Source organism: Danio aesculapii, chromosome 16, assembly GCF_903798145.1.
Source record: "Danio aesculapii chromosome 16, fDanAes4.1, whole genome shotgun sequence".
Lineage (NCBI taxonomy): Eukaryota > Metazoa > Chordata > Actinopteri > Cypriniformes > Danionidae > Danio > Danio aesculapii.
The window spans coordinates 6,214,855-6,228,762 of NC_079450.1; the positions used below are offsets into that span (position 1 = coordinate 6,214,855).

Consider the following 13,908-nt stretch of genomic DNA (forward strand, 5'->3'; position numbering starts at 1 on the left):
TTTCATAACATCAGTATCACATTTGTGATGGAGCTTATGCTCTTATATTTAGGTAAATGCATTCTTATTTGTGTAATATTACTAAACTAATATCTGATAAAACGCAAAGACCTGATCATTGATTTTTTTTTTAAAACTCAAATTAAGTTCATTCGAACAGCATTATAATATGCTTCAACTCACCGTCAATGCCAACTCATGCTCATTCTGATTACGTAGCCCTATATACATTTCTGGAGAGCAGCAAATACATCCCAGGATGTATGTTTTTTTGAAGTTTTTGTTTTCGCTAATCCACCAGAGGGTGCTGTGTACGCTTTTTCAGATCTCAAATTTTTTCTTGTGAGTGCCATTCGCACCAGCTGTTCTCGCGTAAATCCACCAGAAGCCGCTATCAACTGACTGACTTTCCAAGCGTTATTGTTTTCAAAAGCACCGATTGACCCGCACAGCCACTTATCTAAACCCAACTGACAGTGTTTTCAAAAGCAATCAAGAAAAAGAAAAGCCCTCGTGGCATCCTGAGTTTTACCACATTTTCAGATTTTACCACATTCTCACCCTGTTATTTTCTTTTTTATTTATTTTTTTGCTTTTGTTTTTGTCTTACCTGCTTTCTGGAACCGTTCTTCGCCGGACTCGAACCCTATCATCACAGTCAACTCCTCTCTGCTTCTCAAATCCTCTGACATACACTGCTAGCCACTGGGCAAACTGGTAACAGTGGAAAAAGCCGTCCATATGAAGCTAAGCAGTCAGCTGGTAAGCGTTAAAAGGAATGGCATCATACCGCCCCGTAGCATTTGTTTTAATGATGCTGGCATACGTACCTCTGGCTACATAATTTGCGATCTCCATAAATGTATATGGGGCTACGTTTTCAGAATAAGCCTTGAATGTTGGTCAATGCTTTTGGACTCTCAAGACTTGTTTTTATTCAAAGTGAATACCATAACATCAGCTCATAATTATATTGTAAGCATTACATAGTATGCGCCACTATATTTCATATTTGTATCATCTGATTGATCTGCAGAAATGAGAGTAATGAAGGTTGTTTCAAGATGCCTCTCCAAGACAGAAAGTCTAGAGGACCGAACAGATCACATCAGAAAACTAAAGACAAGTAAGTCTTTAATAAAGTAGTTACTGTGGTCATTTATTTTATGTTGATATTAATAAATGTTTTTAAAAAAATCTTTTTAGGGAGCTTCTTGATCTCAAGAGGCTTTTATCAATGATCACAGCTCCAATATCCAAACAGGTAACATCTGATTTTAACGTTCACCATAGTTTTCTTCCCTATAATTCCCAATAGAGTTATTTTTGCTACTTTACTAAATTGCATTTTTAGTCTCAGTTTAATTCTCAACTGGTGCAGTAGTTTCACAATATTAAGTTCACTCAAAAATTTTTTATTCTGTCACCAATCACCAATTCACTTGTCACAAACCTGTTGTGTTGTTGATAATACTGGGGGGCTAATAATTCTGTCTTCAGCTGTATATAAGATGTATTTCATATATGCAACAAATATTTCAAAATATTGCAAAAAATGGATTATAACTATTGGAATTACAAATATGTACATAATTATAAGCTATAATGTTATATATGTGTTCATATGGCCATATATGAAAACACTGCATTATCCTGATACACAGCACTGCCTTCAGGATGAAATGTTTGAAACATTGGGTGCACATGGTCCTCCGGAATGGTTCGGTAGTCCTTGGCAGTGACGTGCCCATCTAGCATAAATATTGGTGCCTGGTAATTGTTATGAAGCGGACAGGAGACAGAGGTAAGGAAACGTTAGGGTGTTTATTAAATGACAACAAGGAGCACATGAAGGATAGCCAGGAGGATCAGGAATGATGTTGGGGTCTTTTCCTCCGTGGCTGGGTAACAGGAATACACGAGGATGGACAGCAAACACCAGATACAGCTGACAGAGGATGACACAGACTTGGAAGGACTGGAAGACAGGACGATTCGGGAGGACCAGGAAGACTAGGAGGAATACAAAGAGAACAGGTAAGTAAATCGTTTGTTTTAGCTGAGGATGACTACGCTGAGTGGTCGCTCAGTTGTCCGCTTTCGTCGAGACGAGCCCGGACAATGAGCGACTGGAGTGCTGTGCTTTTATCTGGTGCTCGTGAATGTGATGCAGCTGTGTGCTCATTAGAAGTCAGGTGATGGTGATCTTCGTGAGTGGGGGTCGTGAGAGCCTGACCAATCCATGACAGTACCCCCCTCCCCAGGGCCCGCTCCTGAGGGCCGACACCTCCGACGCCGTGGTGGTCTCCCTCTGCCTCTAGGCGCTGGGAACTCAGGGTGGCTCTCATGAAACTCCACCATGAGACTAGGATCGAGAATATCAGCTCTGGGAACCCATGTCCTTTCTTCGGGGCCGTACCCTTCCCAGTCCACCAGGTACTCCAACTGGCCACCACGACGTCGGGAACGCAAGATCTCCTTCACTGCGTAGACGGCTCCTTCTTCTAGGAGCAGTGGAGGAGGGGGTTCCTCTTCGTGGTCAGGCTCTGTGGAGGGAAGAACAGGATCGTGATAGGGTTTCAGGAGTGATACGTGGAATGTAGGGTGAATACGGTAGTGAGAGGGTAATTGTAGTTTGTAGGTGACGGGGTTAACCTGTTCCACGATGGTGAAGGGACCAACAAATCGGGGACTTAACTTGCGAGAGGGCAGTCGCATGCGTATGTCCCGGGTGGATAGCCACACCTTTTGTCCGGGTGTGTATCTGGGTTCTTCAGACCTTCTCCTATCGGCGGTTACCTTGCTTCGACGGACTGCCCTCTGCAGATGTTGATGAGCCTCGTCCCAGACTCTCTCGCTCTCCCCGGAACCAGTGATCCACTGCGGGGACATCAGATGGTTCGCCATCCCAGGGAAAGAGCGGTGGTTGGAAGCCCAGGACGCACTGGAATGGCGTGAGTCCGGTGGAGGGTTGCCGCAGTGAATTTTGGGCATATTCTGCCCAGCCCAAATACTGGCTCCAGGAGTTCTGGTGACCACTGCAGAAGGTCCTCAGGAACCGTCCCACCTCCTGAATCTTCCTCTCTGTCTGCCCGTTGGTTTGGGGATGATATCCAGAAGAGAGGCTGACGGCCACACCTAGGAGCTTGAAGAAGGCTTTCCATAGACGTGAGATGAACTGTGGACCTCTGTCCGACACAATATCTTCTGGAATACCAAATGACCTGGAGACTTGATTAAAGATATTGTCGGCAGTTTCAAAGGCTGTGGGAAGACCTTTCAGAGGGATTAGTTTGACAAACTTTGAGAATCTATCTACTATGACTAGAATACAGGTATTACCTTCTGACGAAGGGAGGTCAGTGATAAAGTCCACTCCTAGGTGTGACCAGGGACGGTTCGGAATCGGCAAGGGATGGAGCTTTCCAGCGGGTAGATGACGTGGGCTCTTGGATTGGGCACAGTCCTTACAGCCCTGAACATATTGCCTCACATCCCTTGCCATGTTTGGCCACCAGAATCGTTGGGATACTAGCGAGAGAGTATTGTTGATCCCTGGATGTCCAGTGCCTAGCGAGGTATGTAAGGAGTGGATCAGATCTACCCGGTGTTCAGGTGGTATGAACTGCCGATGAGGAGGGCATCCCGGCGGAGCAGGGGCTTCCGGAGTGGCAACGACTGGAGGAGCGTTCCAGGTGATCGGACAAATGGAGATGTGTTCGGGAAGAATCTTCGTTGGGAGTTCTTCATGATCGTGATGCTCGTGTAAACGAGAGAGAGCGTCTGCTCTTAGATTCTTGGGTCCTGGACGATAGGAAATGGAGAAATCAAAACGTGAGAAGAAAAGTGACCATCTGGCTTGACGTGGACATAGTCTCTTGGCCTCTTTGATGTATTGGAGGTTTTTGTGATCTGTGATCACCTGGAACGGATGTTTGGCTCCCTCCAACCAGTGACGCCACTCCTCCAAGGCTAGCTTGATTGCTAGAAGCTCCCTGTCTCCTATGCTGTAATTCTGCTCCGCCGGGCTCAACTTCCGAGAGAAATAGGCACAGGGATGCAGTCGGGGCGGTGTATCATGATGTTGAGATAATACTGCCCCGACGCCGGTGGTGGATGCGTCCACTTCCACCACGAAAGGAAGATTTGGGTCAGGATGAGTCAGGAGTGGGGCCCTTGTGAACTCCTTCTTAAGAAGGCGGAAGGCTGCGGCTGCCTCTTTGGTCCACTCCAGTCCTTTGGGGTTACCCTTGAGGAGATTAGTGAGAGGTGATGTAATCCTGCTGTAGTCCTTGATAAACCGTCTATAAAAGTTAGCAAACCCAAGAAACCTCTGGAGCTCCTTAATGGAAGTGGGTTCTGACCAGGATAGAACAGCCTCAATTTTCTTCCCATCCATACGTATACCGGTTTGGTCAATGATGTATCCCAAGAAATGAATCGACTTCTGGTGGAATGAGCATTTCTCCGCTTTGAGGTAGAGGTGATGTTCTCTCAATGTGTGTAGGACCTCCGCAACGTGTTGGCGATGTTCGGCCTCACTCCGGGAGTAAATGAGGATGTCATCTATGTACACTATTACACAGTGGTGAAGAAACTCCCGGAGGACTTCATGAATGAAGTTTTGGAATACGGAGGGGGCGTTGACCAGACCGTAAGGCATGACCTCATATTCATAGTGGCCAGTAGGGGTCACGAATGCTGTCTTCCATTGGTCCCCCTCACGTATTCTTATCAGATTATACGCGCTGCGGAGGTCCAATTTAGTGAAGACTTTAGCTTCTCGGAGCTGTTCCAAAGCGGCTGGTACCAGAGGAAGGGGATATCGGTATTTTACTGTACCGTTATTTAGGACCCTGTAGTCGATGCATGGACGCAGCCCTCCGTCCTTCTTGGCCACAAAGAAGAAGCTTGAGGCGGCTGGTGATTTTGAGTGACGTATGTACCCCTGACTCAGAGCTTCCCTTATGTAATCTTCCATTGCCTGATTCTCTGGAAGCGAGAGCGGGTAGATCCTACCTCTTGGCAACTGGGCATCTGGAACTAGGTCGATCGCGCAGTCCCATGGCCGATGCGGCGGTAGCTGGGAAGCTCTCTTGGGGCAGAAGACATCATGAAAGGAGCTGTACTCCTTAGGAATGTGGATAGACTGCTTCTCAGGAGGGCTCTCGACCGATGTTGCAAACAAAGAAATGGGGTTCCGACCTTGAAGAGGGAGATTTGGAAAACAGGCAGGTGTACATCCAGATCCCCATTTCTTTATCTCTCCTGTGCCCCAAGAGATGATGGGATCGTGCTTCACCAGCCACGGGCGCCCTAGAATGATGTCCATATTTGCACCCTCCAGAACCAGAAATTGAATCCTCTCTTGATGTAACAACCCCACTTGAAGAAGGATGTCTTCGCATTGTCGATGGATACGGGTCGAAGATCGAGTGCACTGGGTTATCGGTTGTATCTGGTATATATGCGAGGACGCCTCAGTACGGAGGTGGAGTTGACGACAGAGGGATTGGGAGATGAAGTTCCCTGCTGACCCGGAGTCGATGAGGGCTGTGACAAGGAGAGAAATAGAGGCAGTAGTTATTTGTACGGTGGTAGTAAGTGGTTTACATTGTTCAATATTCGTACTGAATACACTCACTGAAGTCCGAATGGGACGAAGGGGACACTCCATACGGGTGTGTCCACTGACACCGCAGTATAGACACAGACCCCGGGTCAGCCTCCTCTGTCGTTCCGCTGATGTCAGTCTTCCAGACTCTATTATCATGGGTTCTGGTTCTGGAGAGGCTGTTGACTCAGGCGATTGGAGGAGTGCAGACGAGGGGGTGATGGTGTCCTGTTGATAGGAACGGAGACGATCGGAACATCGGAGAGAATGTTGGATGAATCTCTCCAGACCCATTGTATCATCTAATGTGGCCAGTTGGATTCGGAGAGTGGGTTCCAAGCCGAGCCGGTACGTGGTCAACAACGATCTCTCATTCCATCCACTTGCAGCTGCTAGAGTGCGAAACCGGAGAGCATATTCCTGTGTAGATAGAGTACCTTGCTTTAGATGATACAGCTGCTCTCCAGCGGCTACTTCCCCATCAGAACGTCCAAACACCTCTTTGAAATACTCCGTGAAGGTAGTGATGGAATTCATGACCGGCCCGGCTTGGTTCCAGATCGTCTCAGCCCATTTAAGTGCAGGTCCAGAGAGTAGAGATACGATGTAGGCGATCTTCGACTTATCTGTGGGATATAGAGAAGGTTGCATTTCGAATATGAGGGAACATTGTAACAGAAAACCATTGCACTCCCCCGCTCCGCCTGAGTAGGGCGCTGGTCGGGCCATGGGACTGGAAGGAAGGGCCGAAGAAGAAACTGTGGAGGCGGAAGTGCTCGGTGCTGGTGGTGCGTTGGAAAGTGGAGCTGGTGGCTGTAGAATCCGCTTCAACTGGTCCACCAGCTCTTGAAGGTGATCGGGGGTGCTCATGTTGTCGTCGTTATGGGTCCGGGCTTCTGTTATGAAGCGGACAGGAGACAGAGGTAAGGAAACGTTAGGGTGTTTATTAAATGACAACAAGGAGCACATGAAGGATAGCCAGGAGGATCAGGAATGATGTTGGGGTCTTTTCCTCCGTGGCTGGGTAACAGGAATACACGAGGATGGACAGCAAACACCAGATACAGCTGACAGAGGATGACACAGACTTGGAAGGACTGGAAGACAGGACGATTCGGGAGGACCAGGAAGACTAGGAGGAATACAAAGAGAACAGGTAAGTAAATCGTTTGTTTTAGCTGAGGATGACTACGCTGAGTGGTCGCTCAGTTGTCCGCTTTCGTCGAGACGAGCCCGGACAATGAGCGACTGGAGTGCTGTGCTTTTATCTGGTGCTCGTGAATGTGATGCAGCTGTGTGCTCATTAGAAGTCAGGTGATGGTGATCTTCGTGAGTGGGGGTCGTGAGAGCCTGACCAATCCATGACAGTAATGCCCTGATATTGTAGCCCAAACCATCACTGATCCACCCCCATGCTTTACTCTGGGCATGCAACAGTCTAGGTGGTACGCTTCTTTGAGGCTTCTCCACACCTTAACTCTCCCGGATGTGTGTATGCATGTATTTGTACGTATTTGAATTTACAATGGTTAGAATCCAAATGTTTTATCTAGGGATTTTTATTGGTTTCCATCATTCTTCAAAATATCTTATTTTGGGTTAAAAACAAGAAACTTGGGTTTTAGAAAGTAAATAAGACAATTTATTTTTATTTTGGGGGTGAATCATCCACATTTTTTTTTTATTTGTATTTATCTCTTCCCAACTTTAGGCTTCATCTCTGAGTCAATCGAAAGGACACAAGTCTCAAACCTCCACAACTCTTCCTGAGCACCGGAAAAATGGCACAAACACTGAAGCCTCTGAGCTGGAAAACTTTAGGTGCTCAGTCGCTCACGTTATCTGTTCATTTTGCTCTTATTCCATTTCCTAGTCTAACTAGTGTTTGTTTTGATAACAGTATGACATACAGAAAGCAGAGATATTTTAATGACCTGCCACATCACAGATTATTCCTGGACATCTTCACTGCCTTGATCAATAACAGGCTTGGTTGTAGGTATGTGTATTAATGTGTATACTGTATGTGTTATGCTAATAATTAGGGCTGTGTGGTATTGAAGAAAAAAATGTAATGCTAAATAATGTGATTTTTAACTATTTTAATAATTGGTGGTTCATTCTGTTGTGGCGATCCCTGATAAATAAGGGGCTAAGCCGAGGGAAAATTAATGATACAACAATTTTTAAAAGATATTAACAACCAACGCGTTTCATATTATTTTTGGGGAAAGAAAACATCTCTAAAACTTCTGAAAATGGATAAAACAATTCAAATATTTTGACAAACAAAAATAAACAAATAAAAATAAATAAATATCACTGTAACTTTGTATAGTTTTATCAACTGGAATACATAAATAAAGTCAAGTTAGTGCTTCACATACTGTATCACTGTATCACACAAAAACAATGTTAAAAGATTTTTGGACAAGAAAACCAGCATGTCCACTCATGCTTTATTTCAAAGATGTGTGTTGACATGTAACTGGCACACAAAAATTCCTTGGAATTAAATCCCTCATTTACTGCAAACTATTGCAATATGTACTGTATATTATGATATGCACATTTATGATATTTTAATAATTTCTAAATATGGCACAGCCCTAGTAATGATGTTTAGCTGCTGATATGGTTATGGATCATTCTAAACTAATCTTATTCATTTTCAGGGACTGGCTGGAAAATTCCTCTTCAGATAATGTTTTGAGAGTTCTGAACTGCCTGAGATTGCTGATCAGGGATCCTCTTCACCAGGTCAGATCCAGAGTTTATGATTAATATCTGAGAAATCATTACAAAATGTTGGAAAAAAACAGTGTAAATTATTTAGTTTATAAGTAAATGAAAGTAGTTTATGAGTAAATAAATAAAAAATAAATATATTTTCTTGTCATTGCAATATTATATAACAAAGACAAGTCAAGGGGTTGTGTTAAAGTACAATCATCGTAAATGTTTTGTATATAAAATAAGCTAAATGTTTTAGATACGATATCAAACGTATAATTATACATTAATTAGGTTATAGAGTAATAGTTTGGTTAATTAAGCAAGTTAAAGGACAACAAAAGGTAATATTGAATAAATTAATTAATATTAATTAAAAATTTTATTATTTTATTCCAACCAAACTAGGTATGTAAGACGTTTTCCAGAAGAAAGGAAATACTTTTAAAATGTTCTGTCAAACATATATATACAAATATATACAAATATTTGAAAAATAATTAAAATCTCTAATAGGAATAATAATAATAATAATAATAATAATAATAATAATAATAATAATAATAATAATAATAATAATAATAATAATAATAATAATGATTATATTATTATTATTATTATTAGAGATAAATAAATAAATACATTAATTAAATATTAATAGATAAATAAATCTCCAATAGTATATTAATAATAATAATAATAATGATGATATTATTATTATTATTATTATTATTATTATTATTATTATTATTATTATTATTATTATTATTATTATTAGAGATAAATAAATAAATACATTAATTAAATAATAATAGATAAATAAATCTCCAATAGTATATTAATAATAATAATAATGATGATATTATTATTATTATTAGTATTATTATTAGAGATAAATAAATAAATACATTAATTAAATAATAATAGATAAATAAATCTCCAGTATAATAATAATAATAATAATAATAATAATAATACCTAGTATAGATTATAATTATTTCAAATTATAATTAATATTACTTATTTATATACATTATTTATTTATTTTTTGATCAACCTAAGCTGACATGAACAAACAATAAATGCACCAAATTTATGGAATATGTTTCCTTATAAACAAACATGTTTGCAATATTTTGGCAAAGATTAATAAATAATGTGACAACTGTTTTTTATTGTTGACCAATATGAACTAATTGGATCTTAAAGCAAATGTTACCTACATTGCTGTTTCTCCTATAGAAATTCTTCTTTGAGCTTCAAGGTGCCAGTCAACTCGCAAAGGTAAAAGATTTCACAGTGTTCAAATACTGTAGATGGACAGAAATTCATTGTGCTTTATCGGATGTTTTTCAGCACATGGAGTCGGTTGCAACTGTATATCTCGAATGCGGAGAACAGACGCTGGAAATCGAGCAGCTGGTAGCAATAACATGTGAGACAAGCAATAGGTTATATAGCATGTACAGCTCAGGAATGTACAAAATAAAGAATAATGTTGTGCTCTGCCTGTTTCCCACATCATTTGCAGATATCTTACAGAAGTTATCTACTGTTGAGGAGCAAAGACAGTGGATTATTAATTGTGAAGCACATAAGGTATGTGTTTTAAACAGGAGCTCAGGTTTTACAAAGTCTTTAAGCAAAAACGAATGTATTTTCATTTACTTTATTTGAAGTGATATTCTAAAATTAAGTTAATCAATAAAAAAGAAGACAGGAAATACAGATTAAAAAATCTAGTTTTAAGTCATTTTGTTTGTACAGACGCTCGTGAAGCTGCTCTCAACACGGAACTGTAGTGTTGTATTAGGAGCTCTTCTGGCTCTTACCACACTTGCTGAAAGGTACGTTAATGGCAGAATTAAACATAAATTATATATATAAATTATATAAGACTTTCTCCAGAAGAAAAAATATGATCAGACATACTGTGAACATTTCATTGCTCTGTTAAACATAATTTGGGAAATATTTAAAAAAGAAAAAAAAATTAAAAGAGGGGCTAATAATTCTGACTTCAACTGTATACATACAGTTGAAGTCAGAATTATTAGCCCCCCTGTTTATTTTTTTCCCCAATTTCTGTTTAATGGAGGGTAGATTTCTTCAGCACATTTCTAAGCATAATAGTTTCAATAACTCATTTCTAATAACTGATTTATTTTATCTTTGTCATGATGACAGTAAATAATATTTGACTAGATATTGTTCAAGACACTTCTATACAGCTTAAAGGAGACATTTAAAGGCTTAACTAGGTTAATTAGGTTAACTAGTCAGGTTAGGCTATTTAGCCAAGTTATTGTATAATGATGGTTTGTTCTGTAGACTACTGAAAAAAATAGCTTAAAGGGGCTAATAATTTTGACCTTAAAATGTTTTTAAAAAAATAAAAAACTGTTTTTATTCTAGCCGAAATAAAACAAATAAGACTTTCTCCAGAAGAAAAAACATTATCAGACATACTGTGAAAATTTCCTTGCTCTGTTAAACATCATTTGGGAAATATTTAAAAAAGAAAAAATTCAAAGGGGGGGTTAATATGTCTGACTTCAACTGTATATTTAACTGTATATATATATATATATATATATATATATATATATATATATATATATATATATATATATATATATATATAGCAGTTACATAAGCATGAAGGTGTTAATCTAAAATTCTCATTTAGTCAAGAATGCAAAGAGAAGATCGGCGAGCTTTCAGTTGTGGAGCATCTTCTAGATGTATTGCAAGATTATGACTTGCTATCGAAAAGGTATGCTATTTTATGTTTTTGATATCCTTCACAATTAGAAAAACAGTTTTTTTCTAATTGCATGGACATTTTACAAATTTGATCAGTTGTGAATGTGGCGTCACGGTGGAGAGTGGGTTGCACAATCGCCTCACAGCAAGAAGGTTGCTGGTTTGAACCTCGGCTGGGTCAGTTGGCAATACTGTGTGGAGTTTGCATGTTCTGCCTGTGTTGATGTGGGTTTCCTCCGGGTGTTCTGGTTTCCCAAGTCCAAACACATGCACTATAGGGCAATTGGGTAAGCTAAATTGTCCGTAGTGTATGTGTGTAAATGTAAGAGTGTATGGGATGTTTCCCAGTGATGGGTTGCAGCTGGAAGGGCATCCGCTGCGTAAAACATATGCTGAATAAGTTGGTGGTTCATTCCACTGTGGTGACCCCTGATTAATAAAGGGAATCAGCTGAAAAAAATGAATGAATGAATGAATGAGTTGTGAATGTTGTTTCTAAAAAAGGTAATTTTTGAGAGCACATGCTGTTCATTGGACCAACTATGCGCTTAGAAACGCATGAAGCTTGTGATGTATAATTTCGCAGATATTTCAGCTGTCATCAGTTTTTTTGTTTCAAGAAATTAAGTACAACATTTGGATGTTGTAAGTTGACAATTACAAGATCGAAAAAAAAATATTATATTACTGTTCAAATGTTTGTGGTTGTGTTGGATAAAAAAAAAAATTATTTTTATTTAGCAATACAATAAATAATAGCAGTAATAGCAATATTAAGAATATATATTTAGTTTAAATATCGATAACTATCATTAAATATCGATTTTATAAGGACACCTCCTTATTAAATGAATGTTTTAATCCATTTCTCAGTGTACAACACATCTCAGTGCATTTAAACAAAGCAGTTTTATTAAACAGCTTTATATCCATTAAAATAAGAGTTTGGGCTTCAGGTAAAGATTAGGTAAATTTTTTATGGTTCTCTTATTTAATATAATATTACTTATTTATTTGGGTGTACAAATTTTTGCCTCATGATCTTAAGTTATTTTGTTTCCAGTTTTGTCTTTGCAAATACATTACATCTTTTAATGTAACATATATATACACAAACATCATACATACATTGTATAGTAACCTATAGAGAATATAATATATATTATGCTGAGCACTGTGTTCATTCATTCATTCATTTTCTTTTCGGCTTAGTCCCTTTATTAATCAGGGGTTGACAGCGGAATGAACTGCCAACTATTCCAGCATATGTTTTACACAGCGGATGCCCTTTCAGCTGCAACCCAAAACTGTGAAACACCCGTAGACTCTTGCATTCAACCACATACACCACGGCCAATTTAGCTTATTCACTTCACCTGTAGCGTATGTGTTTAGACTGTGGGGGAAACCGGAGCACCCGGAGGAAACCCACGCCAACATGGGGGAGAACATGCAAACTCCACACAGAAATGCCAACTGATCCAGCCGAGGCTCGAACCAGCGACATTCTTGCTGTGAGGCGATCGTGCTATCCACTGCACCACCGTGTCACCCTCAACCCTGTGTTTATGATAAAAATAATCAAAGGTGTTATTTTAATACTCATACTCAGGCTGAGCGCGGAGCTGCTGAGGTTACTGTGCTCGGTGCAGTGTGTGCGGGATCAGCTGCGTCAGTGTGATGGTGTGCCGGTTCTGCTCAGTCTCCTGCACTCTGAGCACCTGAAGCTACTGTGGAGCACCGTTTGGGTTCTGGTTCAGCTCTGTCAGGATCCCGACACCAGTGCTGAGGTCCGGGCCTGGGGCGGCGTGCAGCAACTACTGCGCATCTTACATGGGTGGGTCATGCTATTTTTGATATTACATGTGCTTGTTCACTTTCAGCATTATTTACTGCATAATAGGGGACAGGGACAGTTCTAGGATTTCATCCGTAAAGGTCTCGTGGAGTTGAAATGTGCATTTTTTTATTCGATGTTTGACATAATCTCAACTGAAAAATGAAGAAAGGGTGCGGCATAGAGGAGCACCTCCCCTTTAAAAAAAAATGACAGCCAATAGTGTTTTGTTTTTCTCACAGCTCTGCCAGTGAGAGTGGTTGAGCTCAAGCGCATTAAAAGAAAATCAAATGAGAAGCGTCTTGAAGGGGGCGGGGCATGTCAGACACTAGAGAGGATTTGATTGGTCAGAAGATTTGATGAGAAACTGAAGTATGAGGTGACGTAAAAAAAAAAAATTAATGATCCATTTAGGCAAAAGTGACAAACTGCAAGCTTTGGATGTTTATAGCAGCTTTATATTTTCAAAATGTGAATTTTGTGACTAGTTTGGACCACACCAGATAATAGATATCCTTAAAACTTACAGAACATCTAAAAATTTTAATTTTAATTTTATGCAACCTTTAAAAGGGGCTTAGCTCTTAGAACAGGGGTGTCAAACTCAGTTGCTGAAGGGCCACAGACTTGCAGAGTTTAGTTCCAACCTTGCTTTAACACAATTAGCTGTAGGTTTCACAGAGTATATGCAGGAATCCTAAAGGACATTTCAATAGCTTTTTAAGACTTTTATAAAGACCTTCTCAGAATATTATTATTATTATTATTATTATTCTCAGAGAGGTCATGTTTTGATCTTCTATTGGTCTCACCCAATCACGTGATGCGATTTCACAGGTCAGAGTTCACCAAGCTTGAACTTTGCAATGCAGTGACATGCGAAACTTTCATACGAGCTTGTGTTTCTGGTCTGCTGCATTCGTGTGCTTATTAATCAAAGTCTATGGGTCTATGTGAC

The 13,908-nt window shown here is 40.0% G+C and overlaps 1 protein-coding gene across 1 annotated transcript in view; it reads left to right on the top strand.

Annotated features, from left to right (window-relative positions):
- Window positions 1-1,064: 1,064 nt before the first annotated feature.
- Window positions 1,065-13,908, top strand: part of nek10 (NIMA-related kinase 10) — a 43,035-nt gene continuing 30,191 nt past the window's right edge. Inside the window, exons 1-11 of the mRNA XM_056476148.1 lie at window positions 1,065-1,126; window positions 1,207-1,264; window positions 7,326-7,435; window positions 7,515-7,613; window positions 8,290-8,374; window positions 9,590-9,631; window positions 9,704-9,782; window positions 9,879-9,946; window positions 10,115-10,194; window positions 11,037-11,123; window positions 12,726-12,950. Coding sequence (XP_056332123.1) covers window positions 1,065-1,126; window positions 1,207-1,264; window positions 7,326-7,435; window positions 7,515-7,613; window positions 8,290-8,374; window positions 9,590-9,631; window positions 9,704-9,782; window positions 9,879-9,946; window positions 10,115-10,194; window positions 11,037-11,123; window positions 12,726-12,950 — 995 coding nt within the window. The remainder of the gene's footprint in view (window positions 1,127-1,206; window positions 1,265-7,325; window positions 7,436-7,514; window positions 7,614-8,289; window positions 8,375-9,589; window positions 9,632-9,703; window positions 9,783-9,878; window positions 9,947-10,114; window positions 10,195-11,036; window positions 11,124-12,725; window positions 12,951-13,908) is intronic.